The sequence below is a fragment of the Lepisma saccharinum genome, chromosome 10, assembly GCF_977018435.1.
Source record: "Lepisma saccharinum chromosome 10, izLepSacc3.1, whole genome shotgun sequence".
NCBI classification, from domain to species: domain Eukaryota; kingdom Metazoa; phylum Arthropoda; class Insecta; order Zygentoma; family Lepismatidae; genus Lepisma; species Lepisma saccharinum.
Genome location: NC_139238.1, coordinates 87,773,533 through 87,794,169, shown reverse-complemented (window position 1 = coordinate 87,794,169; position 20,637 = coordinate 87,773,533). Strand labels below are relative to the sequence as shown.

The 20,637-nt window shown below is 39.9% G+C and overlaps 1 protein-coding gene across 3 annotated transcripts; it reads left to right on the top strand.

Annotated features, from left to right (window-relative positions):
• Positions 1–206: 206 nt before the first annotated feature.
• Positions 207–17,939, top strand: LOC145994436 (monocarboxylate transporter 12-like). Of its 3 annotated transcripts, none has more exons than XM_083130569.1 (6): positions 207–335; positions 1,126–1,460; positions 8,775–8,888; positions 13,136–13,279; positions 14,074–15,171; positions 17,536–17,939. In XM_083130569.1, the coding sequence occupies exons 2-6, from the start codon at positions 1,163–1,165 to the stop codon at positions 17,724–17,726; spliced, it is 1,845 nt and encodes a 614-aa protein (XP_082986695.1). In that variant the 5' UTR covers positions 207–335; positions 1,126–1,162; the 3' UTR covers positions 17,727–17,939. The 3 variants fall into 3 exon arrangements, with proteins under 3 accessions (XP_082986695.1, XP_082986694.1, XP_082986696.1); XM_083130568.1 differs by having other exon boundaries at positions 223–335; positions 1,123–1,460; XM_083130570.1 differs by lacking the exon at positions 8,775–8,888 and having other exon boundaries at positions 223–335; positions 1,123–1,460.
• Positions 17,940–20,637: the final 2,698 nt, after the last annotated feature.

The following is a 20,637-nucleotide window of genomic DNA, read 5'->3' as shown; positions in this document are numbered from 1 at the left end:
TATATGCTTATTGCATTCAGGTGTGCATATTGCCATCTCGCATTCCATTGATATCTACATTACTTAACCAGAATTACGTCATTGCGCACGACGAGGAAAAAGTGTTGTTTTCCGCTCCTCAGTGACTGGCTGAAGCTTGTGATAAAAGTTAATATACTGCTCTGTTTTCACAGATGACATTTGCATGTCCAATAGAAGATTGATAAGATTGCACATGTACTCTTCAATTGGCAGGAACAAACCGGTTCAATCGCACTCGAGAAATTACAAGATATGTAGTTGAACACGGTAACGTGTTAAGTATAGGTATATTGTGGTGCCTGGTGCTTTACATTGTGAGTATTATGTTTAAGCTGCGGTATAATGTAGTGCCTAGTGTTTTTAAGTTGTATCCTATGTTTGTGATGCTGTATATTGTGGTACCTGCCTAAAGTTGTACACTGTTACTATTATATTTGAATGGTTTAGCTTAAGCTTAAGCTAAGCCCATCAACTGACACAGAGAAAGCAAACATTCTCCCTCTGAGCTCGTAGTGGTAGTCGGTAGGAAATATCATTGAGGGGAAGAAGAAAGAAAACATTCCTGGGAAGTTTACCTTTTAGCTCTCAGCACCAAAAAGCTGTAGCCAATATTTGAAGTAAAAAGTGTTCAAAATCAACAAATAATCAACTTTAAGCAAAGGTGGCATACTTTGTTTAATAAGAGCAGTAAAATCTTGCAAAGCAGAGAAGTGTGACTGATCAAAGATAGATTGAAGAAACCTTCACCGCTGCATTTCTCGTGACATTCTAGCCAGATTTGATTCTAGTCTGACTGCCACGCGGGAAACCGGGGTGGGTGATCTATGGTTGGAATTTTTCCTGCTTTGCTCCCACATAAAGCGGCTCTAGTCCCCATCCTGCCTCAAATCAAATGGTACCGAGCGGGGGTGAGGGTAAAGGCGGCCGCAGCGTGGTGCTGATAACATCACTTCTAAGATTGCCCATATACAAACCCTGAACGTAAAGACTTTAAATGGTTGCGGCGCTAACGCCACCGAATTTTCACTTCACTTCATTCATTCAAGTATAACAGTTCATCGAAGTAGGTTCATGAACACTATCATATTTTTTATATTGCAGCAGGATTTACATTGGGGTGAAAATTTGAAAATCCGAAGACATGGTAGAAACAGGGGATATAAGTGATAATTCGCAACAAATGGATTCTCAGAGAGAAGATAATGTTATCGTCAACAAGCGTGAAGAAGAAGAGGAACAGCAAGCACCAGGTACCACAATCACAGAATCATCAACAGCAGCTTCTCGGAAGTCCTCTGTGTCTGGTGCTTTATCTACATCGAAGAACAAGAAGCAAAGGGCAGAAGGCGCTGGCAACTATGCAGCCAATCGCAGCATCGACGGTGGATGGGCTTGGGTCATTCTCGTTGCTGCATTTTTGTCATTCGCCACGTCTTCAGGTAAACTCCGTTCCACATATGTTTATGGACCATGTTAGTGTGACGTCACATTGAATCCAAGCAAACCCGCCACGTGGTGCGCTGGCGTCCGATGTGGGAACCTTAGCCAATAGCCGGAGCTGCTGCTGTCACGTGAGGCTGTTTGGCTCCCAGCAGACATCACGACAGCAACGTGGCAGTTGAGTTTGAGAACCGAAATGGCTCGATTTTCTTTTAAAATGCATGATTTCCTTTCTACACTTCCTTATCTCATCCTCTGTAAGGTATGTGTAATATATCGACGTGTTCTCCAAAATCTGAACTTTACAACAAGGTACGACAAACATCACAATTTTGTTTCATAACTGCTGTAAAACCCGCTTTAGACGAAAGCATTTTCCTTAACATTTAAGCCATGACCAAAATGCTACCATGTATAGTGAGAAATATTATGGCTTTTCACTTGCCATGGCATTTCTCAAGAAGGAATCGGTCCTATTTCCGTAGCATTTTTAGTAGCATAATAATAATAATAATAATAGGGCCGTTCTTACAACAGACCCTTGTCTGGAAGATTAATACAATGGAATAAAGAGTATACATTGAGAAAAAATAAAAATAAAAACATGAAAAGGATTACATATTAATACAAATAAGAACAATTAAATATATAGGTATAGACGCGTATATGTAGCTATAGATAATGAAAAAGAAAATCAGATTTACCTATAAATTGTTGATCATAGTTATCTAATGTTTGTTGCTTTTGTTATAGTACATATTCATATATATTCAGTAATCTGGAACAATGAAAAATATAATAATAATAATGAAGTGAAATAAAATAATGATATTATAAGATTTATATGCACACAGTTGCCAAATGTAGTGAGTATTTTTATGAATGAAAAGTTGCTCGTGATTAAGTATTTCGCTGCCTTGCCAGTAGATACTGTTTGAGATGCTTTTTAAATAGCTTATGGCTGTTGATGGATGTTAGGGAGGTTGGGAGGGAATTCCATTCTTTAGTGGCAATTACGATAAATGATTTTCCGTAGGTGATCGTATTACGTACTGGGACTGACACTAATTTTTTTCGTCGTGTTACATGCTCATGTCTGCTCGAATTTGTGTTCAGTTTTTCAAAGAGATATGCAGGCTGTTTGCTGCCTAGTACTTTATGTGTTAAAGTTAATAATTGGTATTTCGCGAGATTCTTGGTGTTAAGCCAATTCAAATTGAATAAGTATTTCGAAATGTGGCCCCTTTTTTTCAGCTTGTAAATGAATCTTATGCATGCATTTTGTAGCTTTTGTAGCTTATTAGTTATGGAGCTGCTTGCATTGTAAGCAACCGTGGCTCCGTAGATTAATCGTGATAAAACTAGACTCTCGCACAATTTTTTTTAACCTCAATGCCTACAATATTTTTCAAGTGATGTAATGCTCGAAGAGATTTGTTGGCTTTTTTCATCTGCTCTGAAATATGGCCTGACCATTCTATGTGGGAATCCATGACAACGCCAAGGTTATTTACAGTATTTTCAAAATTTAACCGATGGCTATTCAATTTAGGGAGAATCATGTTATCTGTGTTTTGGCTAAGCTTTTTTACCAGAAATTTCGTTCCCATTATGACAAATTTTGACTTGGTTGGGTTTAATTTTAGTAAGTTAGTTTGTGCCCATTCACTTATGGCGTTCAGGTCTTTTTGTAGTTGTGATGCTGCATTTGAGAACTCTTCTATCCTTGTATGTATGTATATCTGAGTATCATCAGCATATTGGTGATACTGCGCATGCGAGAGGCTCTTATGTAAGTCCATTACATAAATGGAGAGAAGGAGAAGTCCAAGAATGCTTCCTTGGGGAACTCCATTACGAATGTTTAACCACCCAGAGGAACAGTCATTTTTGCCTCTGATTTGTACACGCTGCTTCCTGCCAGAAAGGTACGATGCAAACCAATCATGGGTTATGCCGTTAACCCCAATGCTGTGTAATTTAGCGAGTAGAACTTCATGGTTCACGCAATCGAATGCTTTTGAGAAATCAAGGCATACAAGTAAGGTGATTTTGCTTTCATCGATGGCTTTTTGTACATCATCAGCAACTTTCAGAATGGCTGTTGTGGTGCTGTGATTTGCCCGAAAACCAGATTGATGCTTTGGAAAACTAGATGTAGCTGTTACGTGTGTGAATAGCTGCTCGTGTACAATACGCTCTAAAATGTTCGACATTATGGGCAGTATACTTATTGGGCGCAAGTCATTCACATTTTTAACAGGCTTGCATTTTGCGAGCGGTAAAAAACGATTGGCTTTTTCCACGCTTCTGGGAAGATACCCTGTGCTAGGGAGTTATTTATTATGACGCTTATAGTATCGATCAGAAGCGATCTTTAGGTCATGAGTGCAAATGTAATGGTGGCCGCGTGAGATGCAAACAATGTACCACTTCACACATTTTTAAAAGCCGATAACTATTGAACCGAGAGGAATACGTTTCATATAAAACGGTATTAGGTACAAAGCAATGGCGCTGCTTAAATACATACTTTAGCGTATACGTGTATTGTATATTTTAGTTGCTTCAATTGTCAACGCCGTGCACTTGCCATAGATGATGTAACTCGACGTGCCTTTCGTGCTGTATATATTATACATTGCAGTCGCAAAAGCTAACAGGAATGTTACATGAAATGCTTCCGTGTAAATTACTACCTGCTATAAGATTTTTGGAAGCGTTTAAATAGCATTTATGCTAGCAAAAGTGTTAAAGGAAATGCTTTCGTCCAAAGCGGGCCTTACAATTTTAAAAGTTGGAAATTGGAAATCCAGTGCTATCGAGTAGAGGACAACTACGTGACAACTTTGCTTGGACCCAATCTTGCTCAGTTGTCTGCTGGTGACGTCACCACTAATATGGCCGATTGCTCATATAATCGTAAGAGCTTTTTTTACTTCTCGCTTTCAGCATCATCATTATTCATTCTCCTTCCTGTCTGTGTGCTTAGAAAGCAAGAGGGAATAAACAATAATTAATTCATTCATCTGTGGAACACTTTTCTTTCAGCAGAAAATCGTAGTCTTCCGTGTAAGCTACTTCCAAGATCTTTTGTAACTTGAGAAGGAACCTTCCGAAGCAGGGAGCTGTAACGCAGATACCGTCATCCTCCTCAATTTTCAGCTGTATGCGTAGAAGACGATGTCCAGGCCGATAAATAGAAGGTCCAGTTAAATGCAGAGCGCAGGGTAGACAGTCTGAGTCAGCGAGTACAAAACATTAGCTGCCGGTAAGTGCCAGTTCCAGACTGGTTCCGAGAATTACGTCCAACATGTGACTCGGAGATTCTGTATGTGACTGCCGATTTGGGAGTAACAGAATTGAAAACAACAAGTGTTCGCGAATGATCAGCCAAGTTAACTAACACAAGTGTCCATGGATAATTATCCAGGTTAACTAAAAAAAATGTTCCAGGGTGATCAACCAAGTTAACTCAAACAAGTGTTCCAGTACGTATGATCATCCAGGTTAACTCAAACAAGTGTTCCAGGATGATCAACCGGGTTAACTCAAACATATGTTCCAGGATGATCATACAGGTTAACTTAAACAAGTGTTCCAGTATGATCATCCAGGATAACTCAAACAAGTGATCCAGGATTACGACCAGGTTAACTCAAACAAGTGTTCCAGGATGATCAACCGGGTTAACTCAAACAAGTGTTCGAGGATGATCATCCAGGTTAACATAAACAAGTGTTCCAGGATGATCAACCGGGTTAACTCAAACAAGTGTTCCAGGATGATCAACCGGGTTAACTCAAACAAGTGTTCCAGGATGATCATCCAGGTTAACTTAAACAAGTGTTCCAGGATGATCAACCGGGTTAACTCAAACAAGTGTTCCAGGATGACCATCCAGGTTAACATAAACAAGTGTTCCAGGATGATCATCCAGGTTAACTCAAACAAGTGTTCCAGGATGATCAACCGGTTAACTCAAACAAGTGTTCCAGGATGATCATCCAGGTTAACTTAAACAAGTGTTCCAGGATGGTCAACCGGGTTAACTGTAACAAGTGTTCCCGTGTCTAAATTCCAATTTCTGCACAGACGTTAATCAACACGCTTCTGGGTTGGGTACACCTCTTATTAGAAGATAAGAGATTTCTGCCGATCAGTTGACGGTCGTGACCATTCAGATACGCTATAGATGGGTTTCATGTGAGGTCAGGATGCTCACAGCCGCCATATTTGAAGCCAATTATATTTGTCGTTTGCAAGGAAATATCCGCTACGTAGCGTTCGCTACCTCTGAACGAGCTGCACGTTTGTTTTAAATCATAAATTTCTGTATTTGTATTAGTATCTCCCACTTGCCCGCTTGAATTCCGTATGCTTACCAGAACTGGCCTCAAACATGGCTGCTCGAAGCCACACACACCTATACGTAATTTGCTATTTCATAATCTACTATGTATCACAAACGTTTGTTTGTGAAATAAAGCAAAGATGTTACAGTTATAAACATAACGTTCAACAGTTTTTTGTATTGTAACTGTGAGGAAGGAAGTTGGCCAAAGTGTCTTTTTTTTGTGGGGGATATATGTGTTACTGGAACTTTCAGATTAGAAGTACAGTCACCGTCAATAGAAATGGGACACCTGTATCCTGAAATACTCGCTTTCGTGCAAGATATTATGTGTGTAGTATGGCGGTAGTAGAAGTTGCCATTGAAAATGTGCTGTTACAATCCACTTATCGCCGTAGACTTAGGCAACACACATAACGCCTGGCAGGGAAGATGGTACTTCAGGATCTAGGTGTCCTATTTTCATTGCTGGTGACTGTACATATTTAACTTTTTTCATGACATTTTCTTAATGTTAATTCTTCATCAATATTCACATACTTCAATCTTCTGGTCAAGGACACAATATATACAGGGTGATTCAGAATTCCTATTACACACTTCTAGGGGTTGTAGAGTATATCATCATCTAATCGGACAAAAATGGTATGTGATGGAGTGACACGATGCGGAAAAGCTCTCTGCATACAGACGTTGCGCATCTCTATCATTACGTCCAGCTTCGCTGTAAATTAAGAACATGTCGGTGTTCTCGGCAAACGGGTATTCAACCATACTGTACTGTCTTCCGCAACGACTGAATAGCAACTGACGTGAAGGTCGAAGCACACCGGATTGTAAACAGAGGACGTTGGAAGCAGCACACGTGGCATCAGGTGACTGAAGACGTCGACCTCCGTCAATGTGGGTTGCCTACCGTGAAGCGGGAGATGTGAAATTATGTGATTTTGTCATCTGTGTAGTACCAAAACGGTACGTTTCCGGACATGGGTTCCTTACCAAAACTTGATCTACTACGTCCCCTCTACAACCGTTACAAGTGTGTAAAAGGAATTCTGAATCACCCTGTGTATGCGTATATATATTGATGAGGGAAAATGGGTGAACCTCAAAAATCATGAAGCACATCAGTCTCCCTGTACAGTACGCTGACCCATTCAAACAAACAACATCATGCGTGCCGCTGGCTAAACAAGGAAATTCCTTCGACAATACCTGGTTCGTCTTCCTGATAGAGGAGTGCAACCGGTAGTAACGAAGTAGACAACACTGCAAGCAAGACACATAAATGTCGATTGTATATTTGAATAAAATACCCAGTTCTTGGGAAAAAGGACACTTTCGTTCCAGCCACATTATCAGACACGTGGGGTGTCGTTCAGACTTACGGTTAACAACGAGCCAAGGGGGCCACCGACGAACCGGTCAGCCAGCAGCAGTTTGGGCCAGGTAAGTACGAGAGAGTACTCACCTAATTTTCCTCATACTTCCCTCCGCCGGCAGAAACGACGGCGCCGTTCTATTTGTACATCACTGTACCTTTTGAGCTATATTCCTTGGTGACCGGCGATCCCAGCTGGTATCTACAGGTTACGCGACAATATATACGAATTTTACTCTCCGTGAACGCATCAGACTAGCTATTTCTACGAGGGTTGCTGGAAAAGTTTCTGCAAACTACCACCAACAGTGGCGCTAGTGTTCCGCTATTATAAAAATCGGAAGAATAGGCCTTTCCTTTGTTTAAATTATCTTTGATTGTTTGTTTAAGCCTATTCGTTTATTTTTCACAGCAGTTTGAAGAAGTAGTTTCTTGTGAGAAATGGAATTTCTCGTTAACACTTTCGGGCAATGATTTTTTTATGATTTCAAATGTAGTTTAACACCGAAACAATGCATCGAACGACTTCATTTGGCTTTTGGGGATGAAGCACCATCCAATAGGACTGTGTACAATTGGTTTTCCGAATTCCAGCGTGGTCGCACATTTCTCAGTGATGAATTTCGTGAAGGTCGTCCATCCACGTCTGTTGTTGCCAGTAATGTTGATGCTGTGCGTGAAATGATTGAGAGAGATCGGCATGTGACATACCGTGAGATTCAGGCATCCTAAAACATTGACATGAAAGCAATACATGGTCATCTGAACGTACGGAAACTTTCAAGCCGTTGGATCCTACACAACTTGACCGAAGCTCAAAAACAGACTCGTGTAAATTGGTGTAAAGAAATGCTCAAGAAATTCAACCGAGGCAAGTCAAATTTGGTGTACTACATCGTTACAGGGGACGAAACTTGGATCTATTCATACGAACCCGAAACTAAACAGTAATCCACTGTTTGGGTGTTTCAAAGTGAGCCGAAACCAGCAAAAGTTGTTCGTTCGGAGTGCTGCCAAGCAAATGATTGCTTCTTTCTTCGGTTATACTGGATATGTGGCAACAATAGCTCTAGAAGATCGAAGGACTGTAAATGCTAAGTGGTATACAACAATTTGTTTGCCAGAGGTCATCAATGAATTGCGTAAAACAAACCCAAATCGACGCATTATTCTTGACCACGACAACGCCAGTTCCCACTCAGCACACTAAACTGTTGATTTTTTGTCCAGTAAAAATGTCGAATTAATGACTCATTGTCCGTAGTCAACTGATTTATCACCTAATGACTTCTTTTTGTTCCCACACATGAAAAATAAGATGCGTGGTGAGCGATTTGTGTCACCTGAAGCAGCTGTTGACGCATTCCGAACAGCGGTTTCTGAAATATCAGCTAAAGAGTGGAAAAGAATCTTTCAAAATTGGTTTGAGCGTATGCAAAAGTATATCGATCTTAAGGGTGAATACTTTGATAAACAATAAAGCCATTCCCAGAATTTGACATGTCTTTTTTCATATTGATTGCAGAAAGTTTTCCAGCAGCCCTCGTATCTTATCCATTGTTTTATTTTCTTTCTTAGGGCTTTTCTATACATTCAGCTTGTATTATGTGGTGTTCCTCGATGTATTTAAGGATACGAGGTCTGCCACTGCATGGGTTGGATCCCTCAACACAGCTTTCTTCATGCTGGGAGGTAAGTGTACTTCAAGACTTCATCGGTGGCTCAGTTTGTCGAGAGGTTCACTACCCGATCTTTCCACCAAAGGTTCCAGGTTCAAGCCTAGGCTAGAGTGTTCTCTGTACGTGTTTCCTTCATTAATTTCATGTAATCATTCTTCTTCCCACTTTTGTCTCTCCACCACACTCCAATCTTCATTTTCTTTCTCTCCTATCAATTTGTTCTTTTCACGCTTTTTGCGATGTTCTTCTGTACTGGTCTCTTATTTTCATTTAGCTCTCTTCTTGGGAGCCTTCCATTCTGCATCTATCATCCTCACATATCTTAAAATATCATATTCTCTCTCTCCCTCTCTTCCGTCTTGTAGTTTTTTCAACTTGTTATTAGTTGACTATTGTTAACTTTGGACGCTGGATGATCGTCTAATTTCACAAGGTTTATCAATAAAGTAATGCGACTCTTTCAACATACCTACCTATGTATATATGTTCCTCGTACATGTCAACTTTATCTCCTTCAATATAGTTCCCTTTGGATGCCACACCGCCGGAGACGTTGCTCCCACTCTTCACAGCAGCGCTGGAAGTCGGTAACTAGAATCACCTTTGGTTGATCGGTTACAGCTTTTTCAATGTTGTCCACTGTTCTAAAATGGCGTCGATTGAGGTGAATCCTCAATTTTGGAACAGAAATGAACCACAGGGACTCATATCAGTGGAATAGGGAGGCTGAGCAATCGCAGAATGCACTTTTTAGCCAAAATATAATTCAGACTCGCGCATTTTCGACGTGGCCTTTAGCCACGTCTTGTACGCTCGCATGCTTGACCTTCGGCCACGTCGGGAGTGCAATCATGTTATAGATGGGGTTCCTGAATGATCGTAATGATTTTGAAGATGCGTGCATGTTGTATTGGATAAAGGGAAACAAGTGTATAAGTTCGCTTGTGTGTGTACGTGCTATAATATTTTACAAATATTCAACATATTATTGTCTATTTTTATAATAATAAACTGGGTACATATCGTCCGTTTCAAAATATTTAGATATTTCATATAAACGAATTAAATAGCGACACGTCTCGTGCGCTCGCCGACGTGGCACTCTTATTTGAGAAGTTTTGAACATAACGTTATGTGTGTTCGGCCTCTTGTATGCTTTCTTAATATTAAGCTGGGTAAGTAAAAACAGTTTCAAGTTAGTTAGTTGGATGTTTTCTGTAAACGTATTCAATAGAGACACTAAATTGCAAAAGCAATATTTACGTATTTTGTCATTTTCACAATTTAAAACGTAATTGAAAAATAATTGTTTTCCGTCATTCCCCTCGAATTCCACCTCTCCTCTGTAATAAATTATGAGGCTCATATTTTGAAATTCGAACAGTCTAGCATAATTCACTTAGTAGTTTCCGGGGTGAAAATAAACTTTCTCTAAGTTCCCTACCAACGTCTGTTTCCATGGTCAACAACGAGCAAGTTAAGCCAGTTAAGCTCTGAAGAATAGTTTCTCATTATACCTCCAAACATTTAGTTAAAACAAGCACGATGTAGATTTTATCGCATTGAGTATACCAATATCTAATTGTATCTGGACTGAAACATCTTCTTATGTAGATGTCAACCTTGTTTGAAGCTCCTTCTCAAAACCAAGAGTGTGTGTGTGTTAGTTGGATGTTTTGTATAAACGAATTCAATATCGACACTAAATCGAAAAACCAATATTTTACGTCTCCTGTCATTTTCATATTTTTGAACGTAAATGAAAAATAATTGTTTTCCGTCATTCCTTTCGAATTCCTACCTCTGTAATAAATTCTGACGCTCATATTTTAAAATTCGAAAATTTGGCATAATTCACTTACAGTAGTTTCCGATGTGTAAATAAACTTTCTTTAAGTTCCCTAGTATCCATTTTTAAGATAACACACTAATTATATACTGCACAAAACTTGAAACCTAACTTACGGTGAAGGTAATTCTAGTTATATCTGACATACTATCCATCTATATACTTCTAATAAACTTGCTATCCATCAATGTTCATTTGTTTTCTCAACAATAAAATTAAGGAAACATACGTTATATTTTTTTGACAGATATAGCCCATAATATTCTACGGTATATTTTTAGTATATATTATTGTGAACAAGAATCATTTTTAAACAACATGAGCCACACTCTTAGTTTTCTTCTTGTAGTCAATTGCCCTCACAAAATTTATCTTCCGTAAGGTATGGACAGTTGATACGAGTCATATTTTACGTGACGTCACTACTTGACAAATATGACATTAAGGTACGATTTTCAACGTCTGTTTCCAAGTTCAATTACAGGCATGACTAACACAACAGTATTACATGTACGTATAAACATTTCATTAAAATAACCATGATCTATCGAATTTTGAGTACTAATTAAGTAAGTTCTACATGACTGTTTATGTTATATCTGGACAAAATCTTCTTATGTAGATGTATGTCACTCTTGTCTGATGCATATTTTCTAACTAGGAATTTAATCATATGTGATGGTGATTATCTCGAGGATAATAAAAATGTACGAAGGCACTAAAAACTCTCAACTAAGCACCGAAAGATACAAAGTGCAAGTCATTTTAATTGTTATTATTTTCTTGGGGACCATGTGTCGCCTCAGTCGAATATGATCGTGTACATTTTTAATCTAGCATTGCAACATCTGCGCTTACATTACCCAGTGCGATTCATAAAAAATCGAAACACATGCAGGAGATTTGTTGTTATTTTAGATATCAAGATTAACTATTTTCAAATTTAGTTTGCAATTAGAGAAATATTTAAAGAAGGTATGTGAATTTCAAATTTAATTATTGTATGTAGAAGTTGTAAAAGCCATGAGGGAAAATTGGCGGATTTCTAGCTCCTGGATGGAAACAGACGTTGCTAGGGAGTATGAAACGGGTATTTTCACCCTTTGAAAAAGGCTAAGTGAGCGTCTCGTGCTCTCGCCGACGTGGTTCGCTTATTTGAAAAGTTTTCAACGTAATGTTATGTGTGTTTGGGCTCTAATATGGTACAAATATTGTATATTTCCTTAATAATAAACTAAGTAAGAAATAACCGTTTCAAGCTTAGTTGGATGTTTTGTATAAACGAATTCAATATCGACACTAAATCGGAATAGCAATATTTTACGTCTCTTGTCATTTTCGCATTTTTAAACGTAATCGAATTCCTACACTCCTCAGTAATAAATTCTGACGCTCATATTTTGAAATTCGAAAAGTCTAGCATAATTCACTTACACTAGTTTTCGAGGTTAAAATAAACTTTCTTAAGTTCCCTAGCAACGTCCGTTTCCATGGTCAACAACAAGCACGGCAAGCTATAAAGAATTGCTTGTCATTTAGTTGAAACGAGCACGATGTAGATATTCTCGCATTGAGTATACCAATATACATATACGTAATTGTATCTTGACTGAATCTTCTTCTTATGTAGATGTCACCCTTGTTTGAGGCACCTTTTCAAAACCAGGATTTAATTCATCTGGATATCGCCGTGTGGCAAGGGTAATTGTAATGATGAAGCACCCAAGTGTTGGCAATAAAAATAGCATATTGGTACAGTGGGATCCATGAGTATTACCGTGCAAATTGTCCATCACCATGTTCGTGCACTTTATTTGACCCAATAAGAGCTTCAAGAATTTAAAGAAAACTCGAAACAAGCTGTTGACAACTTCTACACCAATATACATAAAAATTCATCACTTAAAAACACACAGGATGTAAGAGAAAAACTAATGAAAATAGTCATGGACAATTTGCACGGTAATACTTATGGATCCCACTGTACTAGCAACTTACAATTTGTAGCAACAGTCAATGACATGATGATCAAGTCTTCGCTTGAAGGGTGAGCTCGCAGCATTGTCAGATGGTGTGCAGTGTTGCCAGTCTCGTTACTTTATTGATACACCTTGTATATGTCAATGAATGTCAACCATTCAAACATCAAAGGGGTCAATCACTATTTACTCTTGTTTATTGATGATTTGTTATTAGATTTAGATGACTTGAACAGGGCATCATTAATATTAGAGACAAATGTTAATTTTAGACTTGCTAGATTTGAGATTTTCATTTTGGTTACTGTTTGGAGCCTGGTCAAAATTTTCCAACTTCTACAACTTCTCCTCACATATAATATGTTTCTTCATGTTACCAAACTTACTTTCTTTCTTAGCTATTATTTGTATGTGCATTGATATCTCTTTTAGGTCCCGTAGCTACAGCATTTATACAGAAGTATGGGTGTCGGGTGACTGTGATGATAGCAGGTGTCATTTCAACAGGAGGACTTGTTGCTAGTTCATTTGCTGGAAATCTACAAACACTGTCTCTCACGTATGGAGTTATAACAGGTAAGAGTCCCGTATGTTAAGTGTGATTGATCGTGTAAAATGTTTCTTATTATGAAAAAAAAAAAACATTACAGTAAAATCCCAATTTAACGTTTCCGGATTGTACACTTGGCTGGATTATACATTTAATTTTAGTGGTTCCAATTAAGTAAAAAGTTTGTGAAAACGTTACAGCCAAAGCTGAAAAATGTATTCTTATATGAAGCTCGTGTGTGTATCTGGCCGTGTAAGACGATAATCCATGTAAGAGGGCCTTTCAATATCTCGAAAACTAACAAATTCGCAGATGTAAAATTTTCTAATTTCAGACATGTCGAACCCTACTTTAGCTCGACGTAATTTATTTCGATTGCATCATCCATGTGCCTGTAGGATACAAGCACATTATATTTAAAATTCGATACAATTTTTAATGCCTTGATGCATCCAAACCATTCTAGCTATAAATACTAATTATGGCGAGTTGATAAAACTGCGTAATGTCAACTTGGTGCGATATCCATTTCCTTAACATATTTGCAGTCAATAATGACACCAATTTCTCAGAAGACAGTAAGTATAGAAGCATAGAATTCAGTGCACATAAACATCCACCTATTCCTAACCTCACATGACATAAATGATGTTGATCTGAGTGTCTATAGCGTCACAACATGTATAACTTGTGATTTCCTGCTTGACAGTTTTCTACCTAGGTATTTAATTTATAATCACTTCTGTCTGATAAGATTTAGAACAACAGCTATGTATTAATTTACAAAAAATCTAAAACCTCAAACTCTGGTCTCTTCCAGCCATCGGCTGCTGTCTCAACTACTCTGCATGGGTGGTAGCCCTGGGAACTTATTTCCAACGATTGCACTATGCAGCCACATCCATGGCACTGTCTGGATTTGGCATTGGCACATTTTTCTTCGTTCCATTCTTGACGTACGTCATTGACGAGTTTGGATGGCGAGGGTCATTTTTCATCACTGCATCCTTGACGTTCCAGTTCTGTGTGTACGGAGCCCTTATATTCCCACTGAAACCAACTAAAGTGGGACAAGACAATTTGGGACGAAGTGTCGCTCCAGATGAGCCTTCGGTGGTTGCTAGACAAGACATGGGAATATCCGTGTCCACATTGAACTTGTGCGGTACCAGCAGCTACATATCGTACTCCATGAACAGTTTGGCTGAGAGGAGTTCTTGCAGGTGGGGGACTAGTGTGGGGACCATTGTAGAGATCCAGAAAAGAAACCGAACTTCTTTTCACCGTGATAATTTGGAAAAACTTTGTGGGTGCTTTAGAAGGAAGGCAAGTGTCAAAAAGGTGTTTAGGAACGAAATGGTGAACAAGCCTTTGTGGTCATCAGAGACCAAAGTGGCTGCCTTGGAGAAGAAGCCATTGTCAGTTGTTGAAGAAGAAATGCACGATGGTCCACAGACAGTGTGGGATTTGGCGAGAGATGTTCGGTTTTGGCCTCTCGTGTACTCTTCCTGTGCCTGGTTGATGAGCTCTCTCACCATCTACATCTTGCTTAAAGACTTTGCAATTTTCAAAGGCATGGGAGATACATCATCCTATGTTCTTTCCGGGATGGGTGTCGGCGACATGTTTGGCCGTCTAAGCTCCGGCTTCATCTCGTCCAACCCCCGAGTCAGCCCTTTGTTCTTCTATTGCACATGCCAGATTGTGTGTAGCTTGCTTATCTTGACCTTGTACGTAGCCAACACGCCAGTTCTGTTTGTCATTGTTGGAGTTTCGTTCAGCGTTTTTTCGGGTTTCCAAAACGTTCTGTTTGCTGTGGCTCCAGTAGAAGTGTTTGGACCGCGAAGCCTCACATTGGTTCTTGGTTATGTTCTCTTCTTTGGTGGACTTGGAACACTGTGTGGTGCACCTATTGCAGGTGAGTGAAGACAACAATGATCAAACTGTCCATTGCTATTTACGTTCTTTTTTCTTCATCCCTCTATGTGTATTTTGGGAAAGAAACTGCCCTTATGCTGGAGAATAAGAGCATACATGCACCTGGCAACCATGCGATGAGAACACGACTGGCCTTTCCTCTGTTTCTTTCAAAGCGGGGGAAAATGTAATCTCATCGCATGGTTGCCAGGTGCATATAAGTAACATTATTTTCATGAAAATTACCAATTTTCTTTTTTATTGTTTTCAGTAATTGCATGATGTATACAGTTTCAAAACACATCTTTTATGGCACTGAAACACCAGCAGTGTTGCCAATGCACAGTCTTAATTTCTAAAAACAACGATTTTCCTAGTTCTCCTTTAAAGATGCCTCATCCGATTAGCTATCGGTAGAAATGAACATTTCTTTTTTCACTGCCATAGATGCCAAGCTAATCCACCTAACCAAACTGCAAATTACCGACGGCATGTTCGTACATGTGTGTTATGTGCCATTTTTCATGCTTTGTAAAAAATTTCATATACACTTCCCGTTACATCTGGCAACACTGCGGGGACACTAATGAAATCCAATCATTGTTCCCCGGTTTAAAAATATATGCATGAACAAGGCTTCGATTTGGTATAAGGATTGTATGTGTACCACTTTCGGTTCAAAAGTTGTACCATCCCCAACTCCGGGTTGCGTTGTAAATGGAACACCCAATATAAGGGTCAGTCAGTGGAAAACAGGCCACTTCGTATATCTCGACGTGTAGATGCCGCAGTTCAACGAAACTCCTGCCACTGAAAGGGAGTTCTGTTGTCGCCCGGTAGATGGCAGTCGCGTCGCAGGCTTATGTGAAGCGGTGATAGTGAAAGCTGTGTGAAATGCAGACGTAAAAATACCGTCCGGCATATCATGCAGGCCAATAAGAAAGAGCAAGTCCCTGCACGTCTGCATTTCACACGGCTTACACTCGCATTGCTTCACATAAGCCTGCGACGCGACTGCCATCTACCGGGCGACAACAGAACAACAGTGACAGGAGTTTCGTTGAACTGCGGCATCTACACGTCGAGATATACGAAGTGGCCTGTTTTCCAAGGACTGACCCATATTATCTCCGGCGTTTGCTGTACTATGCAAAGCATTATTGCTGATACCGTCGCATCCAAACTTTTAATTCATTCATTAATTCATTATTCCCGATAAAGAGGTAATGTAATGTATATTATTGCAGGTTCCTATCGAACGCATTGTGTTTCGAAATATAATATTCTATTTATTGAGAATACAAAAATCTTTAAATGTTGGCATTGGTAATGTCGTCGCTTTGTAATGGGTCCAAGGTTCGAATTCCGGTGCTGGTAAATCTCCCTTTAAACAGTCCAGTTCCGATGAGACTACCTGAGCACAACTTTGACTCAAGGCAAACAAATATAAAAGTCACACTAGCTAGTAATTGTTTCATTACGTATTATGAGGGAACTCCAGAAATAGAAAATTGGGAGAGAACATAGACAAGATATACCTTATATAGTCATTTGTCTAAAAAATATGAACAAGATATAATATATTAAATGTTGTCACCAGTGCAACTTTTATGTTGTTTGAGTTTTTAATAAATACAAACTAATTTGCTTTTATAACAACAGTCGTTTCTAGTGTATTCAGTCTCTCACAGAGGCTATGGATTATTCACCAGTTTTTCTTCAAATTCAATGTTATCAACTAATGTGAAATTAATCACCGATGTCTTATCATTAATATCATTATTTGCGACCTGTTAAGGATAGGTGGTTCTCTTCTGTATTGACCGATACCGATAGGGTACGCCCCCTCCCCACCATCCCCCACCCACACACATATATTTTAAAATTTTCATCCCTGTACTTCGAACAGCAATTCCGTACACACTCATATCTAAACCCACACACCTTTACACTTTCTTTTCTTCTAAATGTGTATAACTCTCAAACTTTCTTTATTTCATTGCTAATATAGAACACTATATATACTAATGTAAATTCATCACATTTTCCTTAGATGTAGCTTTGCATATTTTTTTTTACTATATAGGGCATCAAGTCATTATTTGTATTAATTTTGTTCAAAATGAAATGTTGTATGGCTTAATTGTAACCCTATGGAAATAATAATAATAATAATAAATAATAATAATAATAATAATAATAATAATAATAATAAATTTAGCTTATCCTTAAAGGAAATAAATCAGCATGTTTATCATTAAACAAGCATGCCATCGTTGTTCAAAGAAAGACCAATTACAAATTATTCTGCCTAAAGTAATAATTTTAATGTTTTTAATTGGCGTGCATTCTTAATTACTTTCAGGTTTTCTGGTGGATTCTACACAATCGTACTTGGCAGCTTTTATTTTTGCTGCAGCGACTCAACTCTCGGCATCAGTTTCAACATTCATTTGTTTTTTGTTGAATCGAAAATTACAGCAAGCACGTTCTCAAGGTGTGCGTTCGGAACAACATCTTCCTGCAAAGCTACCTCCTGTACCGGAAGTAGCATAACAAGATGTCATTGAGATTTGGTTTGTGTCCTAGTCCAAGACATGCGATTTTCAGAAAGTTGCTCAACAGTTCATAATGGTGGTATCAAAAGTTTATGTGAAGTGGCTTGTTGTGGATTGCTGAGCTGGTGATTGTTGAATTTATAGTATTGTGATCACTGTAATGTTTCTTGTGTGAAAATTAACTTGAATTTCTAAGTTTTGTATAATTGCATTTTTCGTTCATTCCTTTGTGTGAGAACCAGAGGGACGTAAATGCAATTTATCAAATTTAGAAGAGAGGCATTCTTAAGAATATGTCTGACTCTTAAGAAAAAGAGTCAGTAAACAGGAAATACATGACTCCTCATTATTGCTATTAGAAGTGGAGATATGTCGATCCGAATAGAGCTCTTGAGAGGAATTTATTTAAACAAAACTGAGAATCACATTTTTGAAGTTACGTTCTTCTGGTTCTCAAGCGACGATTTGCCTAATAAATTCTGGATCAAAGATTTTGGTACAGGATATGGACAGCAAAGCAGGGCAGGAACAGGGAATCCTGTAAGTAATATTCAGATTGCCAATACATGCTCTCGATTGATTGATTTGTTGTTCTAAGTCCACTTTATGCACAGTAAGGCTAATCGGGACTGGACCTAGAATTTAAAGTGGAATACGAACCACTATGTGCTTCCACAGGGAATCGAACCCAGGATCCCTTGATTCTAAGGCGTCGACGTTACCACTGTGCCATCGGGGAGGTTTAACCATTGTTTTCTAACAAATGCCCACTTCAGTATTTCAATTAGTACTACAACACTTTTTTTCTTCTTTTATCTAACCTAACCTAACCCACATTAATGACGTCACGTCAACTAATCGGATTGCTTAAAACTGTTGTGGCAGCAATAACTACCTTATCAATGCAGATGTGAACTTGCGTTGAGGGTCTCGCGGCGGAACGGACAAAACTTGACTTTCCATGTTTTCTTCAGTTTCCACCCATCAAACTCACACCGCTTTTTAGGGACTGATTAGTCCCGTCTAGTTCGCGGCACTTTTTGCCTCTCTCTGCACTCGCCCGTCTAGTTGGTAACACTGTACAACAGCGACTCGTCCACTTCGTTGACTTGGTGTCAAGTACTGTAGTTAGTGTCTGCACCTTTTGCACTACGTTCTGGAGCGCTGTAATGTGTGGTGTATGGTCACGTGGTTCGTGCTAACCAACCAAGCAGTAGACAGGTATTTGTTGAATCTTCTTTCGTACGGCGTCTACTTGGTTCAGAAGAATTTCCTTGCACAAGCCTGGCACTGGATTGCACCTGCACTACACCTGGTGTCAAAAAGTGTACGGAACCAGACGGGACTAATGGTTCACGGTACAGGGTAGCGCATATTATATCTACCAATATTAGTTGGCAACCCTGTCGGAACGCAGGTGCGCATGCGCAAGAGTCTCCGATGCTTAAGCAGATGGAAGTCTGGCAATCAGTCTGCCATGGAATATTATTCACTTGTTCAGATACGACTCGTGGCAGTGGAGGGTTCCATTCAGGAGACCCAGCAGGCACTGCGGCAACGGTCCAATGAGGGTCGCCATCAACCCGTAAGAGAGCATCACAACATAATACGATAGGTCAGACAATAGAGAGGCAATGGCAGTGTGCAGAAACAGAAATCTCCAGGTCGAAGGAGACGTATTCTCTGACGTCCTGATGCTTCTCAGCGCAGCACCTTCTGCGTCTCTTGAATGGAACCCGTTCGGATGAACGCCTACAGTGCCACGATTCGTATCTGAACAAGTGAATAATATCCCATGACAGACTGATTGCAAGACATCCATCTGTCTAAGCATGGGGGGCTCCTACGCATACGCCACTGCGTTCCGAGCCTCCCCGATGGCGTAGTGGTGGCGTCGTCGCCTTGTCGCATACCCGATGGAAGCACGTAGTGGTTCGGATCCCATTTTAAACAACCCCGATTAGCCTTACTGTGCATAAAGTGGACTTAAAACACCAACTCAATTAATCAATCAAGTAATTGCGTTCCGACAGGGTTGCCAACTGATTTTGGTACGAGGGAAAGTCCGAAAATAAGTTTCCCCCCAGTTTTGCCAGGGAAATCGTACAGCAATGGGGGAAACCAGGTCGTGTTGGAACACAACAGACACCCATACACCAGTGGGTGAAGTACGACCGCGATCCAACAGATAGCGTGAGCGTAGTGCGTGCAAACGAGGGGAGGTGCCTCTCAGTCGTGGCCCGGCAGATATAGAGAGAAGGTGCGTGTTGAATTCGTGGTCAAAGGAGTAAGTGAGAGCGGTTGTCCGGTATGAATGGGCACGTGGAGGATCGGGGGATGAAACGTGGGTCCACCATAGCACACCCGAATCGAAGGCCGCACCAATGGAGTGGAAACATCCGTCATCTCCTGTCCGGAAGAAGTTCAAGACAACTCCCTCGGCACGTAAGGTGCTTCTCACAGTTTTTTTGAGACGTCCATGGTGTTTTGTTGCTGGACTTTTTGGAACAAGGAACCATCAACGCTGCACGTTACTGTCACACCCTGTCCAAATTGAAGCAGGCTATTCGGCGTAGGCGGCCTGGCCTTCTCACATCTGGCACGCTGTTGTTGAATGACAATGCGAAACCGCACTTGGCGAGGGCTACGCAACACCATCTTGCAACCCTTGGTTGGGAGCGCCTTACCCATCCGCCGTACAGTCCCGATCTCGCGCCGAGTGACTTCCATATGTTTCCGGCTTTGAAGAAGGCTCTCGGAGGAAGGCGCTTTGGAAGCAATGCTGAGGTGACACATTTCGTGCAACACTCCTTCCGTATACAGGACACTATTTTTTTTCAAGAGGGTTTTTTGAAGCTTATCAAGCGGTATGACAAATGCCTGAATGTCCGGGGTTCATATGTGGAAAA